Genomic DNA, 18,311 nt, shown 5'->3' on the forward strand with positions numbered 1-18,311 from the left:
GGGCCTTTTGTAAATTATACCCTGATTTCAACTGGCAGAATCTCAGCACTCCTAAGCCCAGCACTATTTAAGAGTCAGTTGAATATGGGAGCATGCGCATAGGTTATATGCAAATACTACCCCATTTTATATAAGGGACATGCTAGGATTTTGGTATTTGCAGGGATCCTGGAATCAATCTCCTGGACATACTGAAGGACTACTGTAATCATTTGTATATATGTATACCGTATATATGTACACAAATATATGTATTCAAAAATATTATTGATTGAATGCATAAAAGATACTTTCCACGTACAAAAAAGTCTGGGATAGGAAGATATTGTCATGTTGGGAAATTTTGTGTCACCCACAGAAGACATGATAAACAAATGCATGGTACAGGAAAAAGTTCTACCATTCAACGAAAATAAGAAGCAGGTGAAAATTAAAAAAAAAATTTTTTTTAAGGTTTTTCATTCAGTAAATATTTATTGGGCTTCCCTGGTGGCACAGTGGTTGAGAGTCCGCCTGCCGATGTGGGGGACACAGGTTCATGCCCCAGTCTGGGAAGATCCCACATGTTGCGGAGTGGCTAGGCCCGTGAGCCATGGCCGCTGAGCCTGCGCGTCCGGAGCCTGTGCTCCACAACGGGAGAGGCCACAACAGTGAGAGGCCCACGTACCGCAAAATATATATATATATATATTTATTATCTTCCTATTATGTGCCAGGAAATTGGATGGGTGTTGGGAATAGAACAGTTTGGTAACTTATAGTTTTTTGTTTGTTTATTTGTTTGTTTTTTCTTTTCCAGTGAGCTGGATGCCCAATTAAACAAGGAATCACAATAAATTGTGATAAGGGTTATGAAAGGGATCATAAAGAGTGCTCTGGGAGCACATGGGGGTAACAGAGACAATCCAGGGGACACTGAAAGGCTGCCCCAGGGAAATGACTTAATAAATTCAGGTCTCAGTAGACTGAGGAATAGGATGAGAACGTGAGGAGGTGGAGGTGGACAGAGAAGAGTATCCTAAGCTAAGGGAAGCATCATATGTGCTAAATTGGAGAAGGCCCTGTACCCCAAAGAAAAGCCTTCCCATGTGATCTTAAGAAAAGGCAATTTGGTGGGTGGCTCCAAATATGGGTGTTGCTTCTGAAAAGGCTCTGAGGATGCAAATCAAAGATGCTCTGCAGGCGTAAAGTAAGAAGGCAGGTTATTTATAGAAATGGAGATTGGGGGAGAAAAGAAAAATGAAGACACAGACAGGAAATACCAAGAAAGTGAAGCTTCCTGCTATATTTAAAAAGGATAACCAATGAGGACCTACTGTAGAGCACAGGGAACTCTGTTCAGTGTTATGTGGCAGCCTGGATGGGAGGGGAGTCTGGGGGAGAATGGATACATGTATATGTATGGCTGAATCACTTTGCTGTGCACCTGAAACTATCACAACATTGTTAATTGGTTATACTCCAATATAAAATAAAAAAGTTTTAAAAAATGCTCAGGAAAAAAAAAAGAAAGAATGTGAAATTTCTAAATGAACAGATAAGGTTGTGAATAATAGAGTGGCATGATGGAACCATTCAGCGGTCTGCAACAACACTTACTTTCAAGTGCTGGGATAATAGATAAGAAATGCATTTCTACATTTGTTGGTGGGATTAACACTCCAAAGAGCAGAACATAACCTTCCCGTAGTAACGCCACACATGATTAAAATCAGTCTTTGGCAGGTCATTCTTAATTCTAGAGTTCATCGTAGCTCTGGCCACAGAGAAAACTCAGCCCAGAGGTTTTTACAGTCCCACAGCATTTCCAGATGACCAGTCTGGAAAGGCTTAGATTGCTTTACCATCCAAAAGCACCGAGTTGGATCACAAGGAAAAAAATCCTATTAAAGTGAATCGCCAATGATGTAATTTACTACATCAATGGCAGAAAAGAAGCATTTTTTGATTTTACATCTCAAACTTGGTAAATGATGAATGAGTTTCACATACTGAACCCAAAGGCCATGAGAAGAGTGTTTCTAACATGCTGGAAACAAATTATGTGACAGAAGCAGGAAATGTTTAAAAAACACATCAAAAATTATATTCCAATTACAGCATTCTTGGGGATGAATGCTACAGGTCAGATTACATATTATATGTTACAGGTTCCTATTTACAATCCCCTGTTTAGACTCATTGAAAATTTATAGAAATGATTTCTGTTTTAACTGAAGCATTTCTCATACTTAATTTCAGTTGACTAATAAAACTTTTTGATAGAAAAGAAAAATAACCAATCTAGTTGATTTCCATTTCCATGTGGTAAGAAAGCTAATATTTATTGAGAGTTTACTATGTGTGAGTCAGCATGGTAAATGATTTGCATTAATATAAAAAATAAGAACCGTATTCCTTTGAGATGAATTTAGCTTTTACAAAGAAAAAAAATTTGCTTTACTATTGCAATATTAAATTTTTAAAATGTGTGATTAAAGGAACTATTGGCCTACGTTCAAAAAATTAAGCTCTAAAAATACATATTCTAAAGATTAAAATTCTCTACATAAATCCACATAGGCGTAGCTCAGACTTTGCATAAATGGTTTTCACTTGAAGAAACTGCTCTCTGTTTAGAAGATTTCCTTTCTTTAAACAGAGGTTGGCAACTATGGCCTGAGGGCTAAATCCAGCTAGCCACCTGTTTTTGTGTGGCCCAAGAGCTAAGAGTGGTTTTCACATCTTTAACGGTTAAAAAAAATGTAAAAAGAATAATATTTCATGACATTTGAAAACCACATGAAATTAAAATTTCAGTGTCCAGAAATAAAGTTTTATTGGAATAGAGCCACTCTCATATGTATACATATTGTCTATGGCTGCTGTCATGCTACGATGACAGAGTTGAGTAGTTGTGACAGACGCCATATGGCCCACAAAACCTAAAATATTTATTTTCTGGCTCTTTACAGGAAAAGTTTGCTGACCCCTGCTTTTAAGCAAACACAACAAAGGTAAATAAAATATCTATGTTTATATACCTAGGGTTTTTAATTTTGACTTCAAGAAGTCATAGAGGTATATCACTGGTCCCATTAGTATTAAACATACTCATGTCATGGTGGATTGCAGCATGATACTTAAATCTGACAGATAAATAAAATGGGTTTACAGCAGTGGTTCTCAATGAGGGATGATTTTGTTCCCCAGTGGACACTTGGCAACCTCTGGAGAGAGTGTTGGTTGTCACAACTCGGAGATGCTACTGGCATCTGCTGGGCAGAGGCCAGGAACGAGGCTAGACATCTGACAGCTCCCTCAAGAAGGATTATCCAGCCCAAAATGTCAGTAGTGCGGAGGCTGAGAAACCCTGGTCTACAAGAAACTGAGAGTCCATTCTAACTTCTAGACTACCTCTTGAATACAAACACAGTTGCTACTCGGTGACATTAATTTATTCCTACCATTAATTTCTCCCTACCACCCATGCCATATTTATATTAATATTTATAAGAATGAGGAAGACAAATTTCTCTTTACTTTATGGGTATGTTTTTATGACTAGCAATTGTCCATCTGTACCGTAATAATTTTCAAAGTAGAGTATTCTTATTCTCAACTACAAGCCTAAATGAATCATTCTTTGTTTCATCAATTAGCCTGATTTAAATCAAATCTGACTATTCCATTTTTAGTTTCTTAAAAGATCTTTTTCTTAATTCTTAACATATAGCACAAATGAAATAAAAATTTCCTTCCTATGTCAGAGATGTGTGTGAAGTAAGAATACAAGCAAAAGCTTCAATAGACTGAGGAAAAAACAGGAGGCAGGAAGATGAACAAACGACCACCACAATATAAGTGCTAATAATGGTTTAAAGGCCAAAAAAGAAAAAAACAAAAAAAAGACAATACAAAGGCTGACAAAATATCTGGATCTAGTAGATTTCAAGTTGAGGCAAATTTTCAAGACTGCATGAGAGGCTCTAATCAACTGACTTTAGCTTATTATCAAACTCTTACATCCCCTCCCAATCCTCTGCAATCTTCTATCCTAAAATCGGGACAAATGGAATCACTTTAGGAACTCTATTTTTATATCTCTGTGTATAAAGGGAGTGTTCCATTTACACATAAATAGTGGGGTTTTTGTTTTGTCTTGAAAGTCATATTACTAGAAACCCAATTATGCATTTTCTAGAATTTTTGACATAGCATTTTACTTTTAAAATATTTAAATTTGTAGCTAGGAGCTGGTGGAATAATCACCTTTTATAAATTAAATATTTAAAAGTTTTCTAATTGTGTAGAATTATCTCTGATCTCCCATTTTCATGTACATGAAATAATATTCTTGCTCATACACATACTCTTTCATATTTCGCAACACTGTACCTTTTCACCTGTATCACCTTTGGGGCCATTCTCTCCAGCATCTCCCTAAGAGGGGAAAAAAGCAATACATGTAAAATATATTGGTGACATTCAGCAAAGAGTAGTTTTCATTATTTTAAGTTTCCTTTCATAGGCACTATATATTAAAATCTGTTGTAAATGTTCTACAGAGCTAATGTACTTTACTTGACCAGCTGCCTGATATCAGCTAGTCCAAATAAATTTTATTACAATGAACATGGCTAAATAGTTTTAAACTACTCCACGATAATAACAGAAAGTAATTTCTCTGACTTCTAATAGCTTATTCTGGCATTAATAGCTTATTCTGGCTACCTTAACTCTTTCTCTTTTCTCTGCTCAAAGAGTCACTCTAACAAAGGCTTTCTCCTGACTCCCTCAATATGCCGTGTGCCTTAACCTTTCTGTCTCCTTCCTTGTCCCACTCCTGCCACCTGGAGTCCTGCCTTCTCCTTTCCCTTCAATCTGTGAATTCTACCCATCTCAAATCTCCAGGCCCTCAAAGTGCATGACCCAGCCCTCAAAACTGCTGCACTGAACATTGAGTTATCTGGGCCTAAGTGTTTTGTATTTGAGACATAAATGTTTTATATCTTATTAGAAAATTTTAAAAAAATATAGTAAAATAAATTGGGGAGTTTATGCTTCCTTTGTTATTTCTGAGAGCTCCTATGCCTATTCCCTCACTGATATCTTTCTACCCACAAGCAATGCTTTAGGAAAAAAGTCATTTGTTTATTATCCATGCTTTGCTTTCTTAAATTCTAAACTCTTTAAGTCTTATAGCATGCTCTAGTGGAAACATCATGAATTTTGGAGCCAGAGAGTTCAAGCCCAGGTCCAGGCCCTACTGGGCAAATGAAATTCTCTTTACATCAAATTTCTCATGTGCAACATAAGGGCAAGAATATTTTATGGGGTTATAAGAAATAAACAATTACTGTGTCTAAAGCAACTGGGACAGTATCTGACACATCATAAGCTGTTAATGATAGCCATTAGCAATAACAATGCATTATTGTTCATACATTCCGTAAGCTGGAATACCCTTCTGTCCAGCTGTGTAAGAGGTCACTCTTCTATCACTTAAAATTTTCCGTAAAATAAGAGAGAAGCTACTGATAATGGTTTCCCTGGGAGAAGGAGGGGTGGTGATGGAGGGAGAGTTTAACCTTTTCTCTTCACTTTCTTTTCTTGTTTCAAATAAGCATGAGGCTATCCTGCTCGGGCATTCTTTTATGGTGACGGGGACAGCACAGCGGTCTGGGAGCCTGAACCGCTTTATCTGATGAGTCCCTGGAATGGTGCTGGCACTGCTCCTTTTCCCTCCTTAATTTCTACACAAAAGAGTCATCTGTTGACTAATTCATTTCAGGTTAATTACCACGAACTGGTTGGAAGCCAAATAAATATACTGATCATAAGTTATGGGGGATCTTTGATAGGCAGCTCATTAGCACACTTTTAAAAATTGCTTGGAAATCCCTTTATTAAATAACAAAACAAACTTTCTTATTAGGAAAACTGGTTCAGAGTGGCCATGAAGTGAAGGGTTTGACTGAGTTGCCTCTCTGTTCTGCTCCCCTTCCATTTAAATAAATGTCTTTTTATTTTTGTTTTACAAGAATACAGTTATAAAATACAGCTCAAAAATACAGTTACATTCATGAAGCTTGCTGGATCTGTAGATGTACTTCTTTTGGGGTTAGTGGTGATGATAATGATTTGTCAGAAAGATCGTATCACTTATGAAGGGCATTATGTGGTATCTTGGTAGTTGCCTGCAGAGACGGCATACTTCTCAAACACTGGTAAAGGACATAGCATGAGAACTCCCCCAAAGCAGTAAGGAAGGATGTTTGTCTAAGAGTAATTTAACATATGCACTCTGCTTCTCCTTTTGCTTCTCTTTTTGGGTTTTATGGGAATTCGTTTTGGGACAACTTTCAGTGTATTTGCTGCAGGTAAACATCTGTATCCCTTTAACCTACTGACCTAAGAAGTAGTAGAGAGAGAGATGGATGCTTAGAAAAGTACTGGAGTGGCATTAGCAAATAGGTAGAACAGAAATTTTGCAGGCCTAGGGATTTTTGAAAGTCATCTAAAAGCCTGACATAGAATGTTTAAATTTGCACCCTTCTCCTCCATTTCTTTAAATCTTTTTTACCCAAACTTCTATACATATATAAGAATTACACTATTTTCTCCTTCCACTAATTAGCAGTTCAAAAAAAACAGTGGTCATTATATCTATCTACATCTATATAACTAAGCATACCTTGTTTTATTGTGCTTTGCTTTATTGTACTTCAAAGATACTACTGCATTCTTTACAGATTGAAGATTTGTGGCAACCATGTGTCAAGCAAGTCTAAGGGTGCCATTTTTCTAACAGCATCATTTTTCAATTAAGGCAGGCATGTTGTGTTTTAGACATAATGCTATTGAACACTTAACTGACTACAGTATAGCATAAATGTAACTTTTATATGCACTGGGAAACCAAAAAATTCATGTGATTCATTTTATTGCAATATTCACTTTATTGCAGTGATCTGGAATGGAGCCTGCAATATCTCCAAGGTATGCTTGTATACCTGTATCTGTCTATCCAACCACACATAAATACAGTTCAGTTTGGTACCTCTTTGGGGGAAAAAAATAAAAATCAGCAGAATCATTCTCACCTTTTCTCCTCGTTCTCCAGGTTCTCCCTGGGCAAAAGAACAAAGACTGAGTGACATATTAATTTATAAAACACCTAATCAATCAACACTAAAGAAAATCAGATATTGAACATACTATTAATAGATAAATTATATGTGACATTTTCTATTTTGGCAATATATAGTTGCTATATAAAAACAAAAGGTTAGGGCTCCCCTGGTAGCACAGTGGTTGAGATTCCTCCTGCCGATGTAGGGGACACGGGTTCGTGCCTCGGTCAGGGAGGATCCCACATGCCACGGAGCGGCTGGGCCCGTGAGCCATGGCCGCTGAGCCTGCGCATCCGGAGCCTGTGCTCAGCAGTGGGAGAGGCCACAGCAGTGAGAGGCCCATGTACCGCAAAAAAAAAAAAAAAAAAGGTTAAGACGAGTTTCCTGGAACATTGAGTATGGATATCAATAGCAAATGTAATTTTAATTCTTTGCTTTCGAGGACTAAAGAAAGATATTTAAGATGATCAGCCCAAACCCGGCTTTTAGGGCACTAAGGAGAAAAATGTGGCAATTCAACGTCTCAAGAGGCTTCTGAGATTATGACGCTTTATTCTGCTCAAACTCAGACTCAGTAAGGTGAGTTTATTTACTTACATCCTTCAATGAAATCTTCCATTCAAAGCAGCCCCTGGTGCACGGATTATTTCAGGGGTCAGAGTACCAGTGTGGTTCTCTAATCTGTCTTCCCCTGATGTGACTAAGGCCTGAACTTGGACCCCTTCACAATGTCATGAACTCTCTTCAATCTGTTGTTAACCACTATGTTCCAAATTAGGTGTACTTTAGGAGGCATTAGTTTTTTCAGAAAAGATACTATATTGGGGCAGACTCTAAGTGAGTTTAGGAGAGATGTCTTTACTCAAAATGATGACCATGACAGTACAAGGACTAAAATGCAAAATTGTGTTCTGAAAAGAATCTCATTTTCACTTTACCCAGAAGGGACAGGGGACAGAGTCAGAGAGTAAATCTAAAGCAAATCACACACATTATGATAATATTCCTCTTAAGAAAAGTTTGAGAAAGTGTTGCAATAAGATCAGACTACTTTAAAAATTATTTTTAAGGTGGTTATTGTGTTTTTTAAAATTATAATTCACTCAAGAAATCTGTCTGAAGGCAACACTCTTTTCACTCCCTGAAACTCCACCTGACCCTTTGGCTTTCTGAATTTCTGGTTACCTTTCACTGCTCAGCAGCCATCCTGATGGTTGCTAGGCAACAAAAGAATAGTACTGAGAACATGCATTAAGCATTAACTCCTATCATTTGGCTTTTTAGCATGGAGCAAGAGAGGGAAGAAGACAGGAAAATGGCTGTAGTCCCAGAAGGAATATTTTCTTTCCTCTCCTGCAGGACAAAAGACAGGTCTATAAATTTTAGGTCTGTCCTAGGCGCCTGTCAATAGCAATGTGATCTGTAAAATCAGCTGACAAGCATCTGTGGGTATGGATACACACCAGCACAGCTGATGGGATTAGACATTAGTTTTGTACTTCAAGGGATGGTCACTCATCAAAGGACTTGGGATTTGTCTGCCTATTTGGTTTAAACTAAACTGTCACCAATCTTTTTATATTTAAGATTAATTTGTTCTTCAAAAACAAAGGAAATTTGGAATCCAAAAAATATCTCTATTACATTTTTTCCCTACTTAGTAATTCAGACTACATCCATTTTTAAATTTCAAACATGCCACATTTTTATTATGCTCTTCATGTGATTAACTGGTTAGGTTGTGTAAGTCTTGAAGGTGGCCAAATCTTGAGGAAAAGTCACAGTGGCACTGTGAACATCTTTAGTACATCTTGTAAAAATTATGTAAATGTTGGCAGGATGGACATGGTCTATGTTGTAATATGTTCATTAAGTGGTAAAATGACAAAGTCACATTTGAAACACAGGCTTTCTCATGTTATTTAAGTATCCCAGAAATAAAAATTTAGACATATCTTACATGTTTCTCTGCATTTTTAATGCTAATGAGAATCACAAACATCACTTATGCTTTAGTCACAAAGTTTTATACTATAGTATATTATATTACTGACAAAAAATTCCATCCAAGTAAAACCAGTGGGATATATAAAAAGTGTAACAGCTTACAATCTCATGAAAACTCATGCCTCAAATGATTCTGTTTGGTTTTCTTTGCACTAACCTTTGGCCCTGGTATTCCATTCTGTCCTACTGCTCCAGGCAACCCGGGTTCACCCTCAAAATAAAAAATAGATACTACTAAATAAAACAGACAAAATCAACACATTATATAGCTCATTAGAGGATATAACCATCCAATAATGCTCAAGAAGTAAATAGTATGTTAGACTAGTTACACAAGTTAGCTTGTTTGGTCCAAAATTCTATGTGCTAGGGACCGAGGATACAAGAGGGCTAATTTCCTCGTGTTGAGTCTTTTCTCCACTGAGAAAGTGAAAGCAAATTACCAATGGAAATGAATATCTAGCATGATGCTAGGTACATATAGCTAGGTATATGCTAGGTACAATATTTGTTAAATGAGTAAAAGACATCTGAAAATTTAAGACTTTCTTGGTGGAGAACTTTCAAGTGATTCGTCAGCTCAGGAAAATAGAGACTAAATCATTCTATTTATTAGACTTAAGCAAATGAGCATCTCCAAACCTAAATCTTGAAGAATATACATATCTTTGAGCATCTACTTAACTCATTTAGACATGTTTGACACAAAAGTAAAAATGGCTTTGATTTCTCTTTCCAGTTTCACTGTAAATATAATGAAAATAAACATGAGAAGTTGTGGTTTTCAGTGTCATATTGAGTGATAGGCATTTGAGAAAACGATGATGGCTATTAGCTAGAAAGATTTTCCATTTCAGAAGGATGATGATGTATATCAATCTTTCTAGACTCTGAACCAGCAACTGTTTTCCAAAGTGGAAGTCTCTTGCGCTCAGAAGCAAAGGAAAGATATTCTGCATGACAACTGTAGTTAACAACACTGTATGGTATATTTGAAAGTTGTTAAGAGAGTAGATCTTAAAAGTTCTTATCACAAGGAAAAAAAATTGTAAATATGTGAGATGATGGATGTTAACCAAACTTACTGTGGTAATCATTTCACAGTATATACATGTACCAAACCATTATGTTGTACACCTAAAACTAATTCAATGTCATGTGTCCAACGTATCTCAGGAAAATTAGGAGAAGAAAGAAAGTGTAGCTTTTAATACTTCCATGTAGCTCAAACTTAGAGCAACTAGAATTTCATTTTCATTTAAAAACATTCCCAAAGCCATTTATTATGTGCTTCAACTTCTCAGCAAGTTTCTTTCCCCTGAGGGTTAAAAAGTTGATACTTAGTTGATTAAAAAAAAATTGACTTTATTTTTTAGAGCAGTCTTAGGCTAACGGCGAACCTAGTTGATTTTTTAAGAATGTTTTCTAGGTTGTCTGGAGGGCAGAAATTGTGCCATTTTAGTATTTGTGCTCTCACCTTCAAGAACACTTACATTAGTAAAACAGCAACATTTCTTAAGTTCCAGGAGCTTTATATTCATTAACTCACTTAATTCTCACAAATTTCTATAAGGTAAGTACTATCTTTATCTATATTTAATAGATGAAGAAACTAAGGCACAGAGAGGTAAAGTAATTTTTCCAGATTTACACAACTCTGCCTTAAGAGGTTGTGCTTTTAGTACAGTGATGCATTGCTGAATGAATGAATGCATCTTGAAACTGGGAGAGTTGATGAAGAATATTTCTATCCATATTATCATTTGGTTTATACTCCCCATTTATAAATGACCTTCCAGAATGTATACAAACCTGAATTAAATGTAACTTCTATAAAGATGATTTTTGTTCACCTACCAGATAAACGAAGCAATGTGAAGTTAATAGTGTCTTTCTAGAAGAGCAAAAAATGTTTTTCTCTTATACTGGATTATTGTAATTGCTAAAGACTTAACTCATGGAAGAAATTCTGCTTCCTGTATAAAGTTACACTATAATCATTTGCTCTTTCCTTGATAAAATAGCAAAAATGTTGACTTACAATAACGATGGCTATTATAAGAAAATTTTGATAAGCCATATGTTCATAACCAAGGGTAAGAACTCCAATGGAAATTGAATACACCCTGAAAGAGGACTGTCATTTACTATGCAACCAGAAAAAGAGTTATCGAGTCTGCTTTCTTCAAAAAACTTACACCAGGAGGCACTAATATCGTAACTCATGGTTTAATGCAAACGAGATGCTGCCAGGGAACAATACAAACTTTGTTTAGACTTTCAAAGAATAACTATGGTAGCCAGAATTATTTTTTTTAAAAAATGGTTAAGCCCCTGGAACCAGGCAAAATACATGCTGAGATTTTGAAGCAAGGAAGACAAATGTTGCTTAGGTATCTGCACAACATCCTTCTTAAAATATGAACATCGAGGGACTAAAACTTGATCCTTTTTTTCCCTTTGATTTTATATTTTGTTAAAATAATCTTTTAATGTAAAAGGAAACAAAAAATTGCACCCAGAATCCCATCACTCTATCATAACTGTTTTCATTTTGTCCTGTTTCCTTCTAGTTGTTTAAATTTATGCTTACATATTTCAAGCAATTGTAAGCTTATTACATAGTTTGACATTCCGATTTTATATTATTTTATACCATACGTTTGTTTTTACACAGTATTTGTGATTGTCTTGTGAATAGTTTATCATCTATCAAAGTCAGGTGTGATCATTTGTTTAAGCTGTCCCAAATTGTTGAATACTTAGGTTGTTTCCAATTTTTGCTATTAAAGGTAAATTAAAATAAACATCTATGTAAATATTTCTAAGTTGCTTTCCAAAAGGGATCTGAGATTTATCTGCTTTTCTAGGCACCCACTCTGTTACTTTTTCACAACTTCATCAGCATTGGATATCACAATTTTAATTACTTTTGTGGCTATTTTATTTTTTTAATTTATTTATTTAATTCATTTATTTTTGGTTGCATTGGGTCTTCGTTGCTGCGCGCGGGCTTTCTCTAGTTGCGGTGAGCGGGCTTGTCATTGCGGTGGCTTGTCATTGTGGTGGCTTTGCTTGTTGCGGAGCGTGGGCTCTAGGCGCGCAGGCTCAGTAGTTGTGGTACATGGGCTTAGCTGTAGTTGCTCCACAGCATGTGGGCTTTTCCGGGACCAGGGCTCGAACCCGTGTCCCCTGCATTGGCAGGCGGATTCTCAACCAGTGTGCCACCAGGGAAGTCCCTGTGGCCGTTTTAATAAGCACAAATGAGAATTTACTGGGGCCGTTTTACGTTTATCACTTGTAAGGTTAAATAGGTATGTAGTGAGATTTTAAAGTTAAAAAGTGAATAAGGCTGTTTCCTGAATGAATCAAGGGAAGATAAAAAGGAAAAATGGCTCGTAGCATTTTACCTTTGTAAAAAGTAATAACAAGAAATATATATTCAAACTCAGATTAGGAGGTTATGGAACATTCTGTTATTATTCAAATTTAGTTTCCCAGGTTGTGTTAAAGGAATGTTACCGATGAAATGCTGTACAACTTTGAGTACCAAGGCCAAGCAGTGGGATTCTGGAAGGCATTAATTCATTCAACTAACATTTAGTGAAAATTTACTATATGTTTTACTCTGAGCAGAGTGTTGCATGAGATATAAAGATGAAATAGACATGACAGGTACCTGTGCCCAGAGAGCTTGTCTTTCAGTGAGGAGAGAGATATCTACATAAATAACTTAAGAGGACATCTAATTGAGATGGAACTTTTTTCTTTGAGCAAAGTTTTCTTGCACTTCATAAAGAGGCATAATAAATAGAAATCAAAGGGAAGTCTTAATGAAGAATGAAGTATATGTCATATGGTGTATTAATATTTTCTGGTATATGAGGACAAAATATCATGAGGCCTCTTCAAATAAAGTTACAATGATATTACTTTACTACATAATATAGTAAAAAAGTACATATACAGAGAAATATATCAGAGAAGTATAGACCAAAAAAATGGGAATTGGGTTTTGTGTGTGTGGGAACTAGTCTCACGTTCACTGGATAATCTATTCATCTATTTCTGAATGCATCTCATATTCACTACTACTAAGGACATTCCAAAGATAGTAATGAAGAAAAATAGCAGCTAACATCTTAACTACAGGTAGATTGATAGAGTTTTCTCTATTACACTTTAAATTCTAGGGCTATTCCTAGTGTATTTAAGCTAAAAATAAGTTGAACTGACTTTTAAGAAGGATAACGCTGCTTTCTTTCTTTCTTTCTTTCTTTCTTTCTTTTTTAAACCAAACACTCTTTAGAACTCTAATGTAAAACATCACCCAAGGCTTTTACAGTTATTTTAGTTACTGCTATTCAGGGGCAACTTGAAAGAATACTTAACAATAGGAAGGAATGTCATTTTCCTACAAAATTGAGTGCTAAAGAGAAACAGACCATTTAGCAGTAATATTGCTCCCTGTCACTTCAATCACAAAGGGTTACAGCTTTAAATTTTTAGCATAGTATAATTTTACATTCACCTTGTCAATATAGATTTGTTTCCTTTAAGTACTCCATTTTCAGGAAGAACTCATCTAAACAGAAGAACTAAAATTATCCCCCCTTATCCTCTGTTTTGCTTTCCTTGGTTTCAGTTACCCGTGGTCAACCAAGGTCTGAAAATATCAAATGGAAAATTACAGAAACAAACAAGTCATAAGTTCTAAACTGTGTGGTGTTTTAAGTAGCGTGATGAAGTCTGGTGCATTCTGCTGCATCCCACCCAGGATGTGAATCATCCCTTTGTCCAGTGTATCCTGCCCGTTAGTCATTTAGTAGCCACTAAGTTGCTTGATCGACTGTCGTGGTATCACAGTGCTTGTGTTTGTGTAATTCTTATTTTATTTAATAATGGCCCCAAATATGGGCAATTCAGACATTCTCTTACTATATCTAATTTCTAAATTAAACTTCATCATAAGTATGTACATTTAGGAAAAAACATAGTATATATAGGGCTTAGTACCCTCCTCGGTTTCAGGCATCCACTGGGGGTCTTAGAACGTATTCCCTGCAGATGGGGCTGGGGACTACTGTACAAGGAACATGAAACAGCAGCAGATGAAATTAATGATATTGAACATAACATGGTATCAGTCTTAAGGCTGTTCTCCTACCACTGGAGTTGGTGGGTTTGGTGCCTGTGTGTAATAAAATAAAGACTAAAAATGGGCAGCATTGGTCACTGATACCTCTCTAAAGCATTGGGTGGACTGGGCCTTTCTTCCTGACAGTGATAGCACATAGAAGGATCTCAGTGGCCTAAGTGGTGAGCAGGACCGGCCGCTAGTCATTCCTCTCCTGCAGGCAGTCATGTTGGGGAGTCGGGTGACCCTGTATGAGGCTTAAGAGCCTCAGAGGCTTTGGTAGCTATTGGGTAGATAACCCTTGGTAGAGGAAGATTCTCTGAAGGCAGTGAGGTGCCCACAGGGACTTCCAGTTAGAACTATCTGGGGAAGAGTCAGGAAAATGGAGTTTCTGCTCTCCATTCATATTTATTTTCTCTCTCTCTAGTTCAGTTTAGTTTAGTCTTCCACCCTAGTCCCCTAATGCCAGTGAGGATGAACAGAAACTTGGGCGAAGGTAGGAGGTAGAAAATGACCAACATATTTTACCTTGAAATTTCTAGAAATGTAGCATTTTACCACACAAAACTATAAAATAAGAATCCTTGCCCCAAACCTCAAGTGTTATTAATACTCTAAATAAATCCTTTGTCTTTTTGTACTCCTGCCCACTTCCATGAACTCCCAGGGGTACACATCCCTAGTTTAAGAAATTTGACTTAAGGGAGATCCAGTTTACTCTAATAATATTACAGTTTAGCTCCACCTTTTTACATAAGTTTGTGTGGGTGGACCCATTGAACTAATGCATCAGTTTTTTTCTATATATGTTCTCTCTCTCTCTCTCTCTCTACATATATATATATTATATATATAATATATATAATATATATATATGTAAAATCTAAAACACAACCCACTTGTATATTGGAGATTGTCAATCACTGCATTCAACAAGAAGCAAATCTTTGATGATGTTATAGTTCAATACATTTAGAACTGTACAACCTGGCATTAAATAGCACAAAGTAGAAGGACAAGTTGGAATCAAACACCAAAAATTAAGCCACACAGCCATAATGAAATCAGAGTAGACCGTATTAGATTTTTATACAAGCTAAACTGAATAACCATAAATTGGTAATTTATTTGTTGTTGTTGTTTACAGATGTCTAGCACCAATGTATTTAGAATTTCAATGGAAAAATGTTCTCAATCCCATATTATTTGATCCTATTTGCTCCCTAGGCAATTGTCCCACTTCTCTTTGACCACCCCCCACCCCGTTTCCATGCCATAAAGACTGTGGTATGGGATGAACCTTGAAAATGAGCAGAGTTTAAACCCGTGTTGTCCAATATGGTACCACTAGCCACATGTGGCTCTTGAGTACTGGAAATAAGGCTAGTCTTTGAGATGTGTTGTAAGCATAAAATACGATTTTGAAGACTCAGTTGTAAAAAAAATGTAAAATATCCCATTAATAATGTGAATACTATTAATCTTAAAATATTAATTTATATGATGTTGAAATGGTAGTTTTAGATATATTCAGTTAAATAAAACATATTATTAAAATTAATATTACCTGCTTTTTAAACACCTAAAAAATGTGGTTACTAGAAAATTCACATTTACATATGTGGCTTGTATTTGGAGCTTGCTTTATGTTTCTATCAAACCGCATTAGTTTAAACCATAAAATTATATAATTATTAGAAGACATGATGAAGCAGAAGCCTTTAAAAGCAGGGAAGGAGCACATCAGTATTCAATCAAGTCAACGTACGGCGCGACTTCAGAATGGAGACGCCATTGTGGAGTTAAAATCCACCACTGGACTCTGCCAAGGAAGGTAGTGTGTGTGGGGTTGAGAGCGGAGAGCTGCTCCGGAGCAGAGGCTGCTGAGGTGCCAGGGGAGCCACAGTTGGTGCGGGGGTAGAGGCTGACCCTAGGGACCTCCTAACCCACCTCCCTGCCACCCACCAGCCTCCAACACTCTCCTAACAACAAGTCAACTTATAATTCCTTCACTCAGGTCTCTCCAAGGCTGTCCCATCGCACTCGGAATAAGGGCCCCTGCAAGGTCTGGCCCTGTTGCTTCTCTGACCTCACCTTCTGCCACTCTAGCCACATTGAACTCTTTGTTTCAAGATGCTAGGCAGGAGCTGGCCCACAGTCTTTGCATTGGGGCTTCTCTCCCATGGACCAACTCCCCTCTGATATCCAGGGATTTACTCTCTTACCTTCTCAGCCTTGGAGCAACTGTCCCCTTATTACAGGGGTTGCCTGGAATACCCACCACCACACACCACCACTCCCTATGCCCACCCATTATCTTACTTTGCTTTCTCCACTGCACTAATTTCCACCTAAGGGAGAAATTTTTTGTTCCTTTCCCGTCACCCCCATCAGGATTGCCAGATTTGGCAAATAAAAATACAAGACACCCAGCTAAAATTTAATTTCAGATAAACAATAAATAATTTTTAATTAAGTGTATCCCAAACATTGAATGGACATATCACATGAAAAATGATGGGTTGTTTATCTGAAATTCAAATTTGATTGAGCCTTCTGTATTTTACTTGGCGACTGGATTTCCCACTCCTTCTCCACCACTAGAATACGAACTTTGTTTAGTTCACTCCTCTTTCCACATTGCCTAGAAACTGTACCTTAACACATAATAATTGTTCAGTACATCCATGTTGGAGGAATGGATGAACACAGGAGACGTGAATACATTAAGCCTATATGAAAATGTGAAGCCCTTACAGGCCTAGTAAGAGGTGAAGACAGTAAGCCTTTTCTGCTGGGAGACTGGAAAAGACCTATAAATCTGGTGGCAAGAGATGGCTCTTTGTCTGGACTATGGCGAAAGACAGCGGTGGGAAAAGAGATAGGGACCCAGGAAAAAGATGGGAGAGATGTTAACCCAGCAGTGACATGTCCATGTCCCGCAGGTCAGTCTGAAACAGAACTGAAAAGTAGAGGACTAGCCTGGGGTCAGTGAAGAGTGGGAGTTAGTGGAGGGGAGGAGTCCCGTAAAGGGCAGGATGCTGGGAATCAGCAGAACTTTCATTGCTGCCAAGGAAAAGCCCTGAGCCCCTCCAGGATTCTATCAGGGCAAGAGTGGTTGCGTAGAGGACTAAAGGCTCCAACAGTTGCGCCTGTGGGTACGGAGACCAGGCCATTAGAAATATTTCCATCTATTCGGTTATCTCCCCTCTTGCATCTGCTCCTTCCCTCGCCCCATGTGTCTCAGTGAAGGGCAAGTAGTATCTGGGGCAATGCTGGTTGTATAAATTATCACGTCATCTCAACTTTCCCAGAAAACTTACATGTGTGATCATTTACCTCATGAACTCATTCTAACATCTGCTTCTCCCTAAGCAGAAGCACTCACAAAATAGGGCAATATATATATATTTTTCTCTTTTTTTGGCTGCATCGCATGGCATGCGGGATCTTAGTTCCCCGACCAGGGACCGAACCCATGCCCCCTGCAGTGGAAGTGCAGACTCTTAATCACTGGACCGCCAGGGAAGTCCCAAGGGCAATATTTTCGTTGAAAGGAACCAAGCCAGCCATTCTTAATAGATGAAGAAACACATTCAGAAAGGGGAAGTACTTTTTCCAGAAGCAAAGAGCTGCCAAGAGGCAGATATGAGATTAGAACCCAGGTCTTCCGATTCCCCATCTTGTGTTTCCTCTATCTGAGTAACGTGTGTCTAAAGAACTTATTCATATTTATTATGTTTCTTTTGTATTTAATTTTTGCAAAAAATGAGAAAGCTGCTTCAGGAAGCCTCCAGTCTAATCCCACGTTTTCTACTTCTGGTCCTGGGACACAGAGCAAATTGCTTGAGCTTCTGTGGGACTCAGCTTTTATTCTATGCAGTGTGTGGAGGGAGCTTAAATGCTTACCCTCTCCCAGATCTAAAGGATTAAAATTTATTTTATTATTATTATTAGTTGTTGTTGTTGGACTAAACATGTCAGTGCTGGCATAAAGGAAGATTCCTCTGACATCTGATTAAACTTGCCTCAAGTCCCGATTTCACCAGCTG

At 37.3% G+C, this 18,311-nt stretch overlaps 1 protein-coding gene across 1 annotated transcript in view; it reads right to left on the reverse strand.

Annotated features, from left to right (window-relative positions):
- Nucleotides 1-18,311, reverse strand: part of COL25A1 (collagen type XXV alpha 1 chain) — a 482,146-nt gene that overhangs the window by 65,150 nt on the left and 398,685 nt on the right. Inside the window, exons 13-15 of the mRNA XM_060088451.1 lie at nucleotides 9,280-9,333; nucleotides 7,086-7,112; nucleotides 4,378-4,422 (exon numbers count right to left, since the gene is read on the reverse strand). Coding sequence (XP_059944434.1) covers nucleotides 4,378-4,422; nucleotides 7,086-7,112; nucleotides 9,280-9,333 — 126 coding nt within the window. The remainder of the gene's footprint in view (nucleotides 1-4,377; nucleotides 4,423-7,085; nucleotides 7,113-9,279; nucleotides 9,334-18,311) is intronic.

This window comes from Mesoplodon densirostris, chromosome 1 (genome assembly GCF_025265405.1).
Source record: "Mesoplodon densirostris isolate mMesDen1 chromosome 1, mMesDen1 primary haplotype, whole genome shotgun sequence".
Lineage (NCBI taxonomy): Eukaryota > Metazoa > Chordata > Mammalia > Artiodactyla > Ziphiidae > Mesoplodon > Mesoplodon densirostris.